Source organism: Clytia hemisphaerica, unplaced genomic scaffold, assembly GCF_902728285.1.
Source record: "Clytia hemisphaerica strain Z4C2 unplaced genomic scaffold, Clytia hemisphaerica genome assembly, whole genome shotgun sequence".
Lineage (NCBI taxonomy): Eukaryota > Metazoa > Cnidaria > Hydrozoa > Leptothecata > Clytiidae > Clytia > Clytia hemisphaerica.
In genome coordinates, this window is record NW_027103622.1 from 65980 (window position 1) to 82532 (window position 16553).

The 16553-nt window shown below is 36.3% G+C and overlaps 2 protein-coding genes across 3 annotated transcripts; both read right to left on the bottom strand.

Moving 5' to 3' along the window:
* Positions 1-3373: 3373 nt before the first annotated feature.
* LOC136802429 (trichohyalin-like) lies at positions 3374-8942 on the bottom strand. 2 transcript variants are annotated; one of them, XM_067059161.1, is made up of 2 exons: positions 8823-8937; positions 3374-5496 (listed from the first exon to the last, which is right to left on the bottom strand). In XM_067059161.1, exons 1-2 carry the CDS (start codon positions 8836-8838, stop codon positions 4292-4294), a joined length of 1221 nt encoding a protein of 406 aa, XP_066915262.1. In that variant the 5' UTR covers positions 8839-8937; the 3' UTR covers positions 3374-4291. The 2 variants fall into 2 exon arrangements, with proteins under 2 accessions (XP_066915262.1, XP_066915261.1); XM_067059160.1 differs by lacking the exon at positions 3374-5496 and adding an exon at positions 6244-7677 and having other exon boundaries at positions 8823-8942.
* Positions 8943-10846: 1904 nt separating this feature from the next.
* On the bottom strand, positions 10847-15694 carry LOC136802430 (excitatory amino acid transporter-like). Its single transcript, XM_067059162.1, has 2 exons — positions 15219-15694; positions 10847-13047 (listed from the first exon to the last, which is right to left on the bottom strand). Exon 2 carries the CDS (start codon positions 13008-13010, stop codon positions 11445-11447), a length of 1566 nt encoding a protein of 521 aa, XP_066915263.1. The 5' UTR covers positions 13011-13047; positions 15219-15694; the 3' UTR covers positions 10847-11444.
* Positions 15695-16553: the final 859 nt, after the last annotated feature.

Genomic DNA, 16553 nt, shown 5'->3' on the forward strand with positions numbered 1-16553 from the left:
CCTTTAAAGTATATTGAACTGAAATCAAATTGAAAAATCATTTTTAGGCTAGCTGTAACCACCGACTGGTTATCTGCAAGCTTGTACAGAGTCACCTTTTAGATAATCAGTGAAAAATCGGTATTTTTCAAGCTACGCTAGAAAAATTCAAGACTGTAATTGCAAATTCATTGTTTTACATTTCGGATTTCGAAGGTTGCTAGTTTATTGGAGTACTGAAAACGCTCCCTAATTAGTTTATTTCATGGAAAACCACCCATTTCCATTTATTTACACCCATTAGTCCCGCTGCTGAGGTCGATAAATGTTTCATTTCGTGACACACATCTTAGAACTAACTTTTTTTGGTGGAAACTTGCGAATTATTGGTATATGTAGATTCCAAAATCAAAAAGTTTCCACGATATTATCGTGCAAGTAACGAGTAATTGGCGATTTTTTGCGTTTCCAGGCAAAATTGCAAGGCCTGGAAATGATTTTTGGGGGGTCTTCAAATTAAAAAAAGACCTATATCACATGATAGAGCTCTTCAAACTGAGCAAAAAAGTGTATTACACTAAAGTCCCAACTTCTCTAGATCAAAATTTATTGGCCTATTTTGTGGTAAAAAACTGATGGAAAACAGGGATTTTCCCCACAATCTGCATTAATTTATCCAAAATCAAACACCTTTTTGACCACAAATAGGCCCATAACTTTTGATCTAGAGAAGTTGGGACTTTGGTGTAATACACTTTTTTGCTCAGTTTGAAGAGCTCTATCATGTGATATAGGTCTTTTTTTAATTTGAAGAGGAGGGAACCAAGAAATTTTGAAATATGGTGGGGGAAAGAAAAGAGGGGGGAACGGAGAAAAATTTGGATTTTTAGTGGGGGGGAACCAATAACAGAACTCAAAAAAAATTACTGGAACAGATTTTTCCAAAGTTTTCTGACCATGGGAGAGATTTTTATTTTTGAAGTCTGTGGTAAAGACTGGCTTCAACAATCTTGAAAGTAACTGTCTCCAGGGTTTATAGCTCAGTGGTTGAACCCCACTGTTTAATCAAAATATCAACAAGCCAAGGGGATGGTAATTGATTGATTCAGTGGGATGGTAATTGATTGATTCAGTGGCACCTGGAAATTTTAATCATATAAAGCAACGCCTTGCTTACCTTTGACTCTCAGGTAACTTTAAGGATTGATGATATTATACAGCATCCATGCATGTAAACACTGAAACTGCAAAACACTAAAGACAACTTCTTGTACTTCTTGATTTTTTCACGTTCATCGTTTCATCACCACACACGAGATTTAGCGTTGGCTAAACTATAGTCTCCAGCAGATAGCACTAAGGAGATTATATGTGACCCTCCAAACGATTTGGAGTACATTAAAAACGAGACCGGTCTTGGTGCGGTCGTGCTCGTGCCGCTTTCCGACTGGTTAATTGTGTGTGTAAAAGTTTAAAAAAGCGGCCAGAAGACCGCACAGTACCGTATGGTCCGTGCGTACAAAACGCCAACTAAAGCGGACGATGGTGCGGTCCCCGCCGACTAAAGCGGACGATGGTGCGGTCCCGCCGTCTGTTTATATTTCATTCAGTTGCCGTAAGAATTTCAGCCTCGAGTTCAAGCAAGCAAAACAACAATTTGTTTCTGGACACACAAAAAGAACTTGCGATGTTCGATGTTTGATGCTCACATGCACATGTGAATTCTTGAGTTCAATTTTGTTTATTTTGCCGAACGTTATAAAATCGGCGAACAGTCATGTAAAAAACCATTCCGTAAAATGTATGGTGTTTGTTATGATTTCTCGTTTGCCGGCAAACGTTTCGAACGGCAAAATGTCCGCACCATGACCGCACCATGACCGCACTTATTCAAATGGTGCTCTTTAGTGACCGATCGAGTGCGTTTGAATGGATTTTTAGAAAAGATTTTTGGATGATTTCTGGCCGATACAAAGCTATCATTTTATCATTTTACCGCACGGTAAATCGTTTCGCCGCTTTTTTGCCGCACATTTTATCGATCTGTCCGCACCAAGACCGGTCTTATTTTTAATGTACTCCAAATCGCTTGGGGGGTCACATATTTCCTTACAGCCTCATAAATTTGAGGTTTGAATTTAGACTCTGTTGATGAAAAACTAATTTCTCTCAACTGACGGACTTCGTACCCTCGTAGCACTACTCAATATGGGTACAGTGAAATCGCGAACTAGCCTTTGATCGGGATAATGTATTTATTTTGATCCGATATTGCAGGCTACTACTTGGTTCCGCACTAACATTGCCGTGCTCTTAAAAGGTCCATTCGCTAACCGCGCTGGACCAAAAAACGTGTAGAGATTTCAAGAGATTTCAAGAAATTGTACATATAGTATAGACAATTAAATCATCAATCTTTTTTTTTTTTTTTTAATTAGCAAGTCTACAATATAAAAGGCTAAGTTAACAAGCAATAATATTGAGCAAAAGATTTACTAGTAGAAATAACACGAAGAAAAAATTCATAAGACGGTGATGTTAATCTACATCGTTTTTTTCAGTGAGAAGGGGGGGGGGCATTGGGTGTGCGAGAATTACAAATTACACTTGCTTTTATAATTTTTTCATTATCGAAAGTAAAGCTAATTAATTCATTTAGGTGAGTGGAATTTCAAAATCACCCTACATAGTATTTTTATGTCAAAATTCGTTGTATTTGATGTTTTTCTACTCGGTATTTTCTCATTGCTTGGAGCAACCCACCCCTTCTTAAAAAGTTGTAGTTTCGACCTCTCCACATTTGAAACCAAGGCATAAACCCCTGTATTGTGGCACACTTTTAAATCCCCTGTTTTTGAGATTAATGGATATTAACTAGCACCATGGTACTGTGACAACATGGATGTCAACAAGAATTTTTTTCACACCCCATGAAAATAGAGGAAATTTTTGTCACCTACTCACTGTTTCAAGTATGTCTTTCACCCAGCCTACGTAAGACCCTTCAAGTGTCAGAAAAGTGGGAGAATTTGGACTTTTTTTCCCTTGAAAGATTGAGATTTTTTCAGGTTACTTTCAAGAAGGGTCGTAAAGTTTACAAAGTTTTTGTGAAATTTTCCCATTTTTTCCAGTGTCAAAAGTCGGGTTGCATATACCCGTCAGCTTCCAACCCTATGGCTAGGTCAAACATGAAATATTATTTTCTAAAGTAGATAAACAGCTATCAAAGGTTACTCGTTGCTAAACACCTTTATCTTTTAAGATAGTGGTATATAAATATAGCTTGACGATGCTGATGGTAAACCTCTTCTTTTTTTAGACTGGTGAGGCTTTCTAGAAAAATTCAATGTACTGTAGTTAGTCAAATAAGTCAAAGGAAAGTATAATTTTTTTGTTATTAAGGATATTGAGGATTAAAATATGATCTGTTTTCATTCACAGAATATTTGTAGCTGATTTTAGTGTGAAATGTATTACAGTGTACTCCGCTTTTTAATAAAATCCCCCAAATGAAATAGGTGTGAAGTCCACCTGTGGTTCAATGCACCCTTTTCTCACAGACCCGGTAGGATTTTATCAGCCAGTGGGGGATAAAAGTAACGAACTGAAACTCGATAGGGGTTGATATTCCCATATTTTTTATGGTTGGGGATTTCAACTCTTTTGTTTTCAAGTCTCGAGATGGGAAAAATAGCATAATATTATGCAGTGAGGATTGGTTTATTTGATTATTTTCAGTGTGGACAAAAATTAAAGAATAGTTTTCCACCGGGGACGATATTTTGGCCAATTTTTCCAGTTGGAAGGAGTCCCAGTGGGTCTGTGATAAGTGGGTGCTATTATGTTTCTTTAAACAATTGAAAACATTACAGTCTGCTTCACGCGCTTACAAACTATTATCGAATGAGCTGTAATTAATTATATCATCGGCTCGAAACTAAGCTAACATCAAGCTTTACAAAGAAGTAAAATCTCCTGTTTTCGGGACCCTACCCGTGGTGGTGACGTTATCTGAACTTATTTTATTTCATACATTAATTTACAAACAACGGAAAACGAGGAAGAATGAATTAACTCGAATACAAAATGGTGCGATAAAACCCGATTTAAAATTTACCAAATAACTCGGAAAGGTAAAAGCACGAAAAAGACCTGTATTAAAATATTAAAAAGATTAACTTGTAAAAAAATGCTTAAAAAGTTCCCATGTTAAAATTTCCCTAAGTCCAATATTAAGTAGGCTTTTATGCTTAAGGAGGGATCAAATCAAACTCGATCATCCCTTGCTTACTAAAAACTGTTATCAATTCTTTCAAAAAAATATTTTGTTAACGAAATTTTGTAGTAAGCCACCTTCCTCGCTTTTCTTCTTTTCAGCCTCTCTTTGTCTCTCTCTATCGTCTCTTTCCCTTCTTTCATCTTCTTCTCGAGTTCGCCTTCTCAATTCTTCTTGATGTTTTATCCGTTCGTCTTCCATTTCCTTCGCATATGCTTTTCGGATTTCCTCTTCTCTCGCCTGTTGTTGTTGTTCGGCTATGGTTTGCCTAGCTTGATTGAGAACTGCAGTTATTTGATCGGTCTCTTTTCTATGCTGGCGTTCCGTTTCTTTGTGTCTTTCTCTTTCTTCATCTCTTTGTCTTTTTGCTTCTCCCATCACCTCTTCATGTCGTTTTTGTGTTGCATACATTTGTTGTTGGAATCTCATGCCTTGACGCTCCATTTCCATTTTGTCTCGCTGTCGCTGTTGTTCTGCCTCTACTCTCAGTTGTTCTGTTTTTCTCTCGAAATATTCTTTATCTCGTGCCATTTGTTGCAGCATCAGCTCTTTATCTTTCCTCCAAGCATCTGTTAGTTTTTGAAAATGATCTTTGAGTTGATCGTATTCATTTTCTTTGATTTTGTTGACATTCTGACTGTGGATCTCGATAGTTGGCAGACGAAGAAGAAAGTCTTCAAGCTCCAGAATCTCAGCAACAGCATTTTCTTCATCTTCTAGATCTTCGTACTTTCGGAGGTATAATGCCAACGGTAATGGCTTATCTTCTTGTCGGTATCGGGCGGAAACTTGTGTTAATAAAGCCTGCTTTCCTTGCTTATCAAGCATTCGTAAGGCTGCTTTGCTCATCTTATTGAAGATAACGCCGTAACTTGTGATTTCTCTTGCGCTATCAAGGATTAGGTTGATAGTGGCAATATCAGCTGGCTTAACTCGACCAGATTCCAAAGTGACAACGAAAATGATTTGGTAAGATCCATCTCTCTTTAAAGCTTGTGTGATTGCTTCAGCTGCTTGTTTTCGTTTATCGATATCATCCAATCCTGGAGTATCCATATAAACAATCCCATTCAGTTCTTTGACATCAAGTTGGTAAGTCATGCCAGATCCGAAGGAGACACCAGAAAGGAACTTTTGATCTTCACGGAGGAGTTTCGAGTTTCTCATTTGCATCACACAGTTCAAAATGGTGCTTTTGCCACTTCCTGGATTGCCTGCCGTCAACAGGTACGGCATCACTTCTGAAAGATATAATTAAAATCAATTAAAACAATTTTGGAGCGATCACCGAATGGTCAAAGTACCAACACCTGGAGCTGGGGACTCCAAGTTCGAAACCCCGCTCCTTCTTTTTCGTTCATTTTATTGATAGACGAGCTGATTGGCCGTAGTTCCCATGAAAATGATCGAAAGTCCTAGATTACTGGGCTATGCACGTAAAAAGATAATCAACTTCACGATCACATAAATAGGCCGTGATATTCTACAATCATGGACAAAAATGTTTGAGAAAAACACAGAAAGTTGCAGTAAAAATGTAGAAAAAAAGCTCCCCCCCCCCCCTTCCCCCAGCTGCAATGTTCAGTCCGGAAGGCCATCACACCAAGCATTGAAAATTGCAAATGGAGGAAAGGGGGGAAACAGCTTAGAATTAGCTTTTGTGTCAACATTTTTTCCATGATTGTAAGTACACACTTAATAAACCGTTTTCACGAGTAGCGATTGATACGTCTATTCTACTAGATATTTAGACTGTAAACAGACAACAAAAAGATGGTTTTAAAAGATATTTTGGCTTTAAACCCCTTTTTCAATTTTTTTCATTCCGATCCTTATTGATGTTTTATAGTCGTTAAAGGGGCTACAATCAATTAGTGGCGTTATTTTTGGCTATTTTTCCAAAATTTAAGGATTGAATTTCAAGGGGAGAAAAAATTATTCATTCTTTTACTCTAAAATAAAGCTTAGCTAAAATGGGATTTATAATCTTTACCCTATCTAATACCGACAAATACTAAAAAAGTACTTCTTTCACCAAACATTTCAAAAATAAACAGTTTTGTAAAATTTCGATAGATTCATCAAATCGAAAAAATTTCTCGAAAATCGTCGTTTTTAATTCCTGCCAGAGAATATTCATTGTCTGAAAATGACGGCGAAGGCGATACCGACTATGAAACAAACGACGACTTTAAAGACGACGGTTATAAAGTTGATGATGAAAGGAAAAATCTCAATAATAATGAAAATTGCCCAAGCGAACAAAATGATCATTGCTGTAAAGAAGTCGCCATCATCTGACGACGATGTTGACGACGACGATGTTGACGACGTTGATGTAAAGACGTCTTCATCATCTGACGACGACGATGTTGACGGCGACATCAATTCTTTTAAATCTTCCAATTCCCTCTGTATTCGTTCGGCCTTTTTTTTGTAATGATATTTAATATTAAGCTTTGTAAGAGTCTCGTCTTGTTCTATCAATTCATAGGCTAGTATCTTTTGGTTAATTCTTTTGATCCGTCTTCGCAATGATTTCGTACTTGGCGATGATGCAAAAGACAACGAATCGTAGACTTCTTCGTTTAAAATCGTTTCCAATTTCAATACATAAAGTCTCTCCATTTTTTCCAATTTCCACTGCCGCCATTTCTGTGCTTTTATTTTCTCAACATTACCTAACTGTCTGCACAAATCTTCATATCGAACCATCATGCTTAACACATCTTCTTGCTTCTGGCGTTGTTTATGTAGTTTTCTTTGCATTCGCGTTTTCTCCGAATCGATTCTTGTCTGTAGGTCATCTAATTCCCTTCTGCCATTTGCATTATATCTTGATGAGGGGCTTACTACGTCAACTCTAAATCTGCTGATACAGACTGGTGTTACTTGGTTGAAGACAAAGTTATTTAATGTTGGTATATCCATACAGACATTACTTTTTTCATAGAGCCGGTCATAATTTCGTAGAAAGTGGACGGCCGGATTACGAATACGTAAGTTTTGTGTGACTTTTTGGATCACGGTCTCTCTGTTTTCGTATGATAATCTTTTATATAAAGATGTGCTTAATTTGTTAACGACTAAGCCGAAACTGGTGATATCAGGAGCTCCTTCTAGAACAGCTTCGATTGTTGATATATCTCCCGGTTTGACTCGACCTCCCTCCAAAGTGATGACAAAAGCAATGATAAAGTTGCCACTTTGTTTTAAAGCACGTGTGATTTCCTTGCCAGCCTGTTTCTGCATCTCCATGTCTGCCAATCCTGGCGTATCGCAATACCTGATACCTTTAACGGTCTCGATTTGTAGTTGGTATGACAAACCTTTGACGATACTGACGCCACTTTTGAAGACGGCTTTTCCGACCAAACAATTGAGTAAAGTGCTTTTCCCAACGCCTGGATTTCCAATGAAAACTATGATGGGACAATGTTACAAGATTTGAGCCTAAATGTACTTTTTTTGGAGTGTTGTGTGGAAACCATGTCACGTGAATCTCAGAATTCATGATATACACCACTGCAACGACTTCACGAAATTATGCAACTTTTCTGTTTTTGTTCCACCCAATACGTCACTTTTTCTGTACAGTAAGTGACGTATTGGGTGGAAAATTTTAAAAGTTTTCAGAAGACTCTCCAGTGGTGCATATCACGAATAGATCTTGTCGGAGCTCGATTTTTCTAAAAAAGTGATGCATTGTTGGATTGTTTCGGGAGTATTACAATAAAATCTCTTAAATAAATTCCTCGAGGGAATTCCATTGTACTACTCCCGAAACAATCCTACAATGCATCGCTTTTTTAGAAAAATCAAAAATTTCGATAAGATCTATTCCTTGAAATTTTTCACGCCTTTTGACACTCCCCATAGCAACTCGAAAAGTTTTCACCAGAAATTCATGTAGACTGGAAAAAGTTTTAGTGATTAACAAAATATTGATTTTCATTAATGTAAGTCCGAGCATTTCTGCAATTTTCCTAGGGGTAATTTCAGGGGCAATTTCTGGGAGTAAATTTACTTGGGAAAATCTTCAGGAGCTAAATTTCCCGGTTATTCCATCGTATACAGTGTTACTTTATTTTCTAGATCGAGATGTGACTGTTTAAAATCTTTAACGTGCGTTTATGCACGGCATTTAAAAGTCGAAAATTTGAAATTTAAATAAAATTGACTCTCTCTAATCTGATCTTAAAGGGACAAAAGATTTTCTTCGAATTATAGAAAGATTCGAGTTACAGAGAGTAATTTATACGACTTCCCAGCTGAGGGGGCTAATACTTGAGTTTGAATTATAAAAAAATTCGAATAATAGAGGTTCGAGTTATTAAGTGTTCACTTTACCTCGTCTTTGGAAAATTACTCAGCCAAAAAATGTTTGTAGGTTTTTCACCATAGAGCGAATATACGGACGAAATATCTCGAATCATCTAGTTCTCCTTATATCAAAAGGGGAACGTTATTAGTTTATCATGTTCCATTTTTGTAAGAAATTTGGTATCTCTATGGCCAAAATTTCCCTTAACAATAATCAATTTTTATACAGTACAAAACCTCTTACCTATATTTGTCGCCATATTGTACACGTATCATCCGTATCACAAAAAATTCAACTTCTCTCTCTCCTGAGTGTCTTTACATACATAGACAGGTAAAATTTGCACCGAAAGGTTTGTTTTGATTGCCTCTCTAATGTACATTTTTCTCCTTGAAGCATTTTTTAATATAAAGCGTTATATTTTTCATAAGAACACCCCCTTCTCACAGATCCGATAGGATTTTTTCAGCCACTTGGGATAAAGATAAAGGACTAAAAACCCGATGGGGATCGACATTTATGGCTGGTGATTTGAATTGCATTGTTTCAAGTAAGTAAATTCAGTGGGGATGGGAAAAGTATATTTTGCAGTGAGGACTGGTCTATTTGATTATTTTCAGTGGGACAGAAATTGGAGGATGATTTTCCACTGGGGACGATATTTTGGCCAAACTTTCCAGTGGGAAGGAGTCCCAGTAGGTCTGTGATAAGGGGATGTTATATAAGAACAAAGACATCGATGACCAAAATATTGAGAACAAAAAATAATTTATAAACCACAATTTGTTGAGAAATATTTACAAAACTCTACAGGTTACAAAGATTTTGGACTTTCTTATAAAAAAACTTACTGTAATAATTGAACGATTAAAGATAAATATTGGTATCAGTTTCGAGTAAACGCATTCCAAAAATATGATTTGAATTAATGTTTTTTAGGTAACGTTCGTTTCATTTTTCCCAATTACCAGACAAAGTAATATGAAATCAATCCAAGTTTGTTGATTAAAAAAACAATTTTGTTTTACAATCGTTAACTGCAGTTTTCAAAACACAAATAAAAATAAGGTTTTTCAAAAAAAATTTTCATCATCCTTCTGCAAAAGATTTTGAAATTATTTTTCTCAAAGATTATTGTGCTCTGAATTATCTTTTCAATGGTTTATAATATGTTAGAATTGAGGCATTGCAAGCAAAAAAGAATTAGTGCATACTACACACCCCTGTCTCACAGCCCCGGTGGAACTTTTTTCCTCAGTGGGGGATAGAGATTCTATAATAATGATAATAATGATAACAAATATTTTTACGTGGCATGCTTCGAAAAATTCAACAGCTTTTATACAGCTGAGGAATTGCTTCCATGAAGGGTCACAAACAGAACAGAATAGTAACTTAACAAAATTAGAAACGAGAACGAAAAACAGAAAGATAAAAATTTATTATTGAAGGGAATGACATTTGGCTTTTTTGACTTGTATGAGGGGAGGACGAATACTGTATGTTTTGAATAATTTGACTGATCGAAATATCTCAGCTTTAATGGACAAAAAGGAACCTAACTTAAGGAAACCAAGCAGAAAACAGAGAACAGAAAATGTATAGGGAAACACCAATTCTTGAACTTAAACAAACTGAAAATGCTACAAAACCATAAAGAACCGAGATAAGACGACAACGTATATAGTAAATTAAACTTTAGTAAAACGCACCTCTCACACACAAGACACTCACTCACGTCTCTCAGTGTTGAACTGATTTCTATGTACAAAATTACCGTTAATAAACATAACCTAGATTATTTCAGACGTCAGCAGTACCATATTGTTCCAAGGTTAAAAAATCCAGTGGGGGTGGGTTTAGAGTACAATTTTTAAACATTGAATTTCGAATGGGGATGAAATCATAGTCAATTTCCCAGTGGGGCTGAAATTTCCACCGGGGACGAAATTTTGGTCAGATTTTCCAGTGGTCCTTGGGTCCCAGCAGGTCTGTGACACAGGGGTGTCACACTTAAAGCGAATAAATTCTGGGGTTCCCAGACCAGATTCTGGCTATACTTCTTTCAATTAAAAATTTCATTAATAATACTAAATTGAATAATTAAAAAAACCTAAACCCTCAAATTACGCTACAAAAAATGATGAAATTAAAAAAAATAAATTGTAAAGTTTATTACCCATTTACTTTAAACACCCCTTTATCATTAGCCCTGTTGAAAAATCATCGAAAATGGCCTAGATTTACGAAAAAGTCAGTAACCCTGGTGAAAATTCTTTTTGAATTTCAAAACCCGATAAATTAGAAATTTCTTAATCCCAGTATAGTAGTAGTATAAATCTATATCTTTGATGAAACCTGGAATGGAGAAAAAGATCCTAATCTCGGGGTCAATCTGGTCATTAGGTCACTGAGAAAAGGGTGCGGTTAAAAATCTGTATAATAAAATGTCAAATCAAAATAATTACAATACAATTTAAATTAATTAGTATTCCTAGGTTAAATCAATATAAATCTTCCACCAAACTTTATTGTGAAAATTTAGTCATTTTTTGAGATTAAATCCTTCCCTGATTAATATCTGCCTTCTGGTAAGCTCAGAGTCTAAAAAATAATTTTTCAGCGTCATTGAGTAAAAGTCAAAAAACATCTTTCAGAAACCTCAAAAAGGGTTCAATCACAAAACTTTGTTCATACATATTACATCAACTATCAACTTCATCAGTTATCACTTTCTCCTGATGTCCATTCCCAGCCGGCACACAACGTCAAAACAACGTCCATTTGACATTCATAACGTCCAAATAACGTTATTTGAACGTTAAAACAACGTTTTGTGCCAGCTGGGTTTCTTGTAAATTGGTTTTAAACCACTTCATCCTCTTGATCATCGAGTTCGTGATGATAACTATTTTCAAATGCTTCCAAGGGAGCATGGATTTGAGGAAGATCGCCTTCCGATCGATGAGCCACAATGCCGGCACCGATACAATCACCAAGCACATTTACTGAAGTGCGGATACGATCCAAAAACCAATCCACTGAGAGGATAAGAGTGATAGCTTCTTCTGGTAAACCAACAGCCTGTAAAACTACAAACAATGTTACCAAATCACCCTGTGGTATTCCTGCAGCACCGATCGAGGCTAGTATTGATACGCAACTGATAGTGGCATATTCTCCAATATCCAAGGTCATTCCGATGGATTGGGCCATGAAGATTGCAGCAACAGCCTCGTACAGAGCACTACCATCCATGTTGATTGTGGCTCCGATTGGTAAAACAGTCCGTGTCACCCGATTATCAAGCCCGTTATTATCTTCAAGACATTTGAAGGTTACCGGCAAGGTAGCTGAACTGGAGCTGGTCGCAAATGCGGTCAAAAGAGCTTTGAATGTACCTTTGATAAAGGTGAACGGATTCCGTCGTGTCATGACGAAGTATGCCAGTGGCAAAACGATCAAGGAGTGCAGAGCTAAACCAGAAATAACCGTTCCTAAGTAACAACCAAGCCTTTGGAATTCGCCAGAGGTATCTTTCATGGAGGCGAATTTATTGATGACCAAGCTTAAGATGCCAATAGGAGAATACCACATTGCATACTCAACAAGCTTCATGGTCAAGTCATTGAAAATCCTGGTGCATTCAATGAAGGTTTGAGCTTGTGATCCCATTTTACCAAGAAGGACACCAATAACGATGGAAAAGACGACAATCCCAAGTATATTGGTTCCTGATTCATATGTTGTTTCACCAGAGATAAGGACCGTTTTGTTTGTGATAGTGTCATTCCGTGTCGAATTATAGGCGGTGCGTTTTGGAACCTCTTTAGCTCTTGTTACAGCTGTTTCTAAACAAGCTTGAACGATATTTTCAGGGAACATGTTTCGGATGAGATCAAGGATAGTATCCATTATCCGTGTTTGATCTACATCGTCTTTGAATTGTTTTTCATTGCCATACTTGCCAGGGCTGATAGAGTAAACCAAGATCAGTCCAAGCACCACAGCCATGCAAGTCGTAAACGAGTAGTATAAAAGAGCTCTGCGCCCTATCTTCTTCGACGACTCGTGATCAAGATCGGCAAACCCAATGATCAAACTGGTAATAATTAATGGTAGAACCAACATTTTGAGCATGCGTGTAAAAATTTCACCGGGGAAACCAACAAAGAGTAATACGTTGGCTTGAACTGGTTGGTCAAGCTCCTGGACTGATACATTGCTCAAAAGGCCGACTAATATTCCAATTACCACAGCCAGGAAAATGCAGATTAACAACTTATGTTTTTTCCAGATTGATTTGATTTGCGTCATTTTGCCAGCTTGCTGATCATTCTCTGGTCGAAAATATGAACCATATGTTTTTGGTGCCAATAAAGAGCTGTTAGCTGAAGAGTTCTCTCCTAATCTGGAACGGCTGGTAGCCATACTCTTTTTATACACCAATAAGGATGCAGCTTTCTACCTGATGAAAAAAAGTTAAAATTCTCTTGAGTTTAATGTAAGAGCACAACTCGAATTCGGCCTTATAACTGTTCGGTAAAAAATGGAATTGGTATTTAAAGTGAGTCACAAAAAACTGATTTAGAGCATACTGAACACGGATATTGTGTTGGCATAAAGTGAAGAACAATAAAGTGTAAAGTGAAGAACAAGTTGTAACTTGAGCGATCGGAGCCTCAAGATAGCTAAAGTGTATCCAGATATAATTGGCAGTGGAAACAAGAATGCCTGTAACTTTTGATAGTCCGATATAATTTGGAAAATCTTTTTTTGCTCGATTTAGAGAATCAAAAGCGATTTATTTGAATGTATTTTTCGCGATTTTTAGCGGTTAAATTTGCGATTGCAAAAATTGAGCTGTTTTTCTACTCATGCCATAACGTTCATTTTTACACCAGTGGTAATTCAGCCTTAGGTTCAACCTTAGGAAAAGTCCTTCTGCCGATATGGGACCCGAAATACCCCTTTCTAGCACTTTTCTGTGAAACATCAAATCTCTAAATTTTTAATAAAAACGGGGCTAGTGATGATAAAACAGTTTTTCATCATAACACATTTTACAATCTTTTTACGATAATGGCCTCATAGCCAAACTGTGCTTAGTGTTTTGGGAATTAGCAAAGTTCTTTAATTTCTTAAAACAATAAAGGTAATATAAGTTCATGCTTATATTTTCAATAAAACAATCATACTGTGATTTATTTTACTTCGTTTCGAAACCCTTACATCATTAGTCAATGATACCAATAATACGGCTGCGTTTAGACCAGTCTGGCATTTGTAATTGCTTGCAGTATTCTTTTGAATTCTATTGTTCCGCGCAATTGTTCGGTTTGTCAAATGCCTAATGATGCCAGCTTGTTGGCATTACGTTGGCATTTGAAATGCCATTTTGAGCAAAGGAATCCCCTTTTCTGGCATTTCAAATCAAACAAAGGAACCAAAACAAAGAGAAAAAATGACATTTTTGATTTTTTAAAGTATTTGCACGTTTTTTATTCAGTTCTTTCTATAGATTGTAAAATTTGCAAAATTTGCCATAGCCTAGCCCTACGGCAAAAAGTTTCAGTCTTAATGACTGCAATTTTTGAGAAATTCCATGCTTTTCATTGTTTGATCTGTCAAAGTTGAACTTGAGGGAATCACCTTTTCACTAATGACTCTAAAAAGACGATTCCCTAAATGCCATGACAGAAAATACAATAGAAAAGCTATTAAAATCGAATCCCTCATGAGCAAATGCCAAATTACAAATGCCAGTTGGTCTAAACGCAGCCAATACCAAAGCATCAACACTTAACACTTTCCAACTTTTAATTGCACTGTTCAAAAAAGATAACATAGTCCCCGTTTTTAGTAAAAATTTGGAGAGTTGATATTTCACAGAAAAGTGCTAGCAAGGGGTATTTTGGATCCCATATCTTCAGAAGGACTTTTCTGTTTGCCTTGAAATTTGACAACCTTTTTAACGTAAGGTTGAACTACCACTGGTGTAAAAATGAACGTTGTAGCATAAGTAGAAAAAAAGCTCAATTTTTGCAATTTAACCGCTAAAAATTGCAAATTTTTCAGCCAAAAATACATTCAAATACAACACTTTTGATTTTCTAAAACAAGCCAAAAAATATTCCATAATTGTATTGGGCTATTCCAGAAAGAAATTGTAACCCCTATGTTGAGGAGGTCTTTTTTTAAAAAGGTGACCCCCCTGGATTTTTTCCAACTTTTCAAGCCCCCTTGGATTTTTTCCTCCCATTTTTTTAGACCACCCTGGATTCTTGACCTCATTATACTGACCACCATGGATTTTCAACCCGATTTTACTGACCAACCTGGAATTTTATCATTCAAAAAACCAAACCACCCTGGATTCTTTATTTTCCAGACCACCCTGGACGTCACACCTCCTCAACATAGGGGGTACAGACTATTTCTGGAATAGCCCATTTGACTATCAAAAGTTACAGGCAAACTTGTTCCCACTCCCAATTATATCTGGATAGACCTTAGAAAGACTATGGACCTTTTTCATGAGCAAAGTTTAAGTTTTTTGGCAAAAAATGATAAACGTCGGGTAGAAAATCGTTCCCGAAAATTCCAACCCAGCAGCAGAGAAAAGCTATAGACATTTACCTGCTAATAAAATCCAATAAATTTAGCTCCTTCCCAGATCTTTTACATCAAACTTTCACTAGTGAGCTCTGAACTTTTATTTTTGTCTCCTTTCAAAAGAGTCCCATCACTCAATAAACTTCCTTCGTGAAATTTTGCATTCGATGATAATGATTCCACTTTTAAAGATAAATATCAGCAGCCTCGATTTCACCAAGCTAACGTCCAAATATGATTCAAAGGACGTTCAGTTAATGTTTACCTTTCAAATCAGGTTCATTTCATTTTTCCCTGCTATCTCAAGTAAAGTAATTATTTAGTGAAGAAAATTAAACGACGTTAATCATTTCCGATAGCAACATAAATACTTGGATGAAAATAAGATGTCAAAAATCACCATCAAAAATTAAAAATTGCTTTTTCCCAGAATCATCTAACCAAACACGTTATGAGTTTTTCTAGCTGTTCAAACTAACTGTTTATTGACCTTGTTAAGTTAATGTAAACCTAATGTAAATCTTCGTGAGTGAATTTTATTTTTTACATTTGTCAAGAGCTCTTAGCATTTCCAAACATATATCATGTTTATACAAGCCTTTTAGGGTATGGCTTTTTAAAAGGTAGCCACAATTGAAAACATAAAGTCGTACTCTCAGTTGATTTCTAGATCTAATTGGAGGAGTGGAGCAACAAAAATGTCCTTGGTAAAAATGAAACTAACACGACTCCGACTGATTTGCAGAGTTTTCATCACTCATTTTATCATATTCATAACTTTTGAGGCAATCTTATCGGTGCCGCTTAAGACCTAATTTGAAACGAATTTTGTGTACAGTTAACCTGATGACAACGACAGGAATTACTAATTGCAAATGTTATAAAACGTGTGCAAAAGTCCTTATACCTAACTATTCCTGTTGAGTTGAATAAAGTAAACAATATACTTCGATAATCACTTAAAGATTTGACTGGGTCACAAGACTCCCTTACAAGATATGGTAGGTCGAATGTGAGAGGGTTTTTCACAGAAAAACCACTTATTTTAACCTCATTACCTCTCTTCAGTGATAGGGGTGGTAATTGTTAAGCAAATGATGATGAATGAACTTTGATTTGATACTGATGATAAAATACTTGGAATTACATGTATTTTTTATATAAGCATACAAATATCCAAAATCTGGCTCAGAAATGCTTAGATCGAGAGATTTACAAAGCTGAAAAATGCTTTGAGGGATGCTTATATCCTTAGCAAAAATTTTGAGAAATTTCGAAAATCCAGCTAGAGATGAATCTTTGACCTTTCTCAGGCAAGAAAAATTGAGAGAAAGGCTTTTCAGACCATTGACTTCAAAG

Bases quoted from the DNA above. Each gene is read 5' to 3' on its own strand.
- LOC136802430 (XM_067059162.1), bottom strand. From the start codon at position 13,010: ATGGCTACCAGCCGTTCCAGATTAGGAGAGAACTCTTCAGCTAACAGC.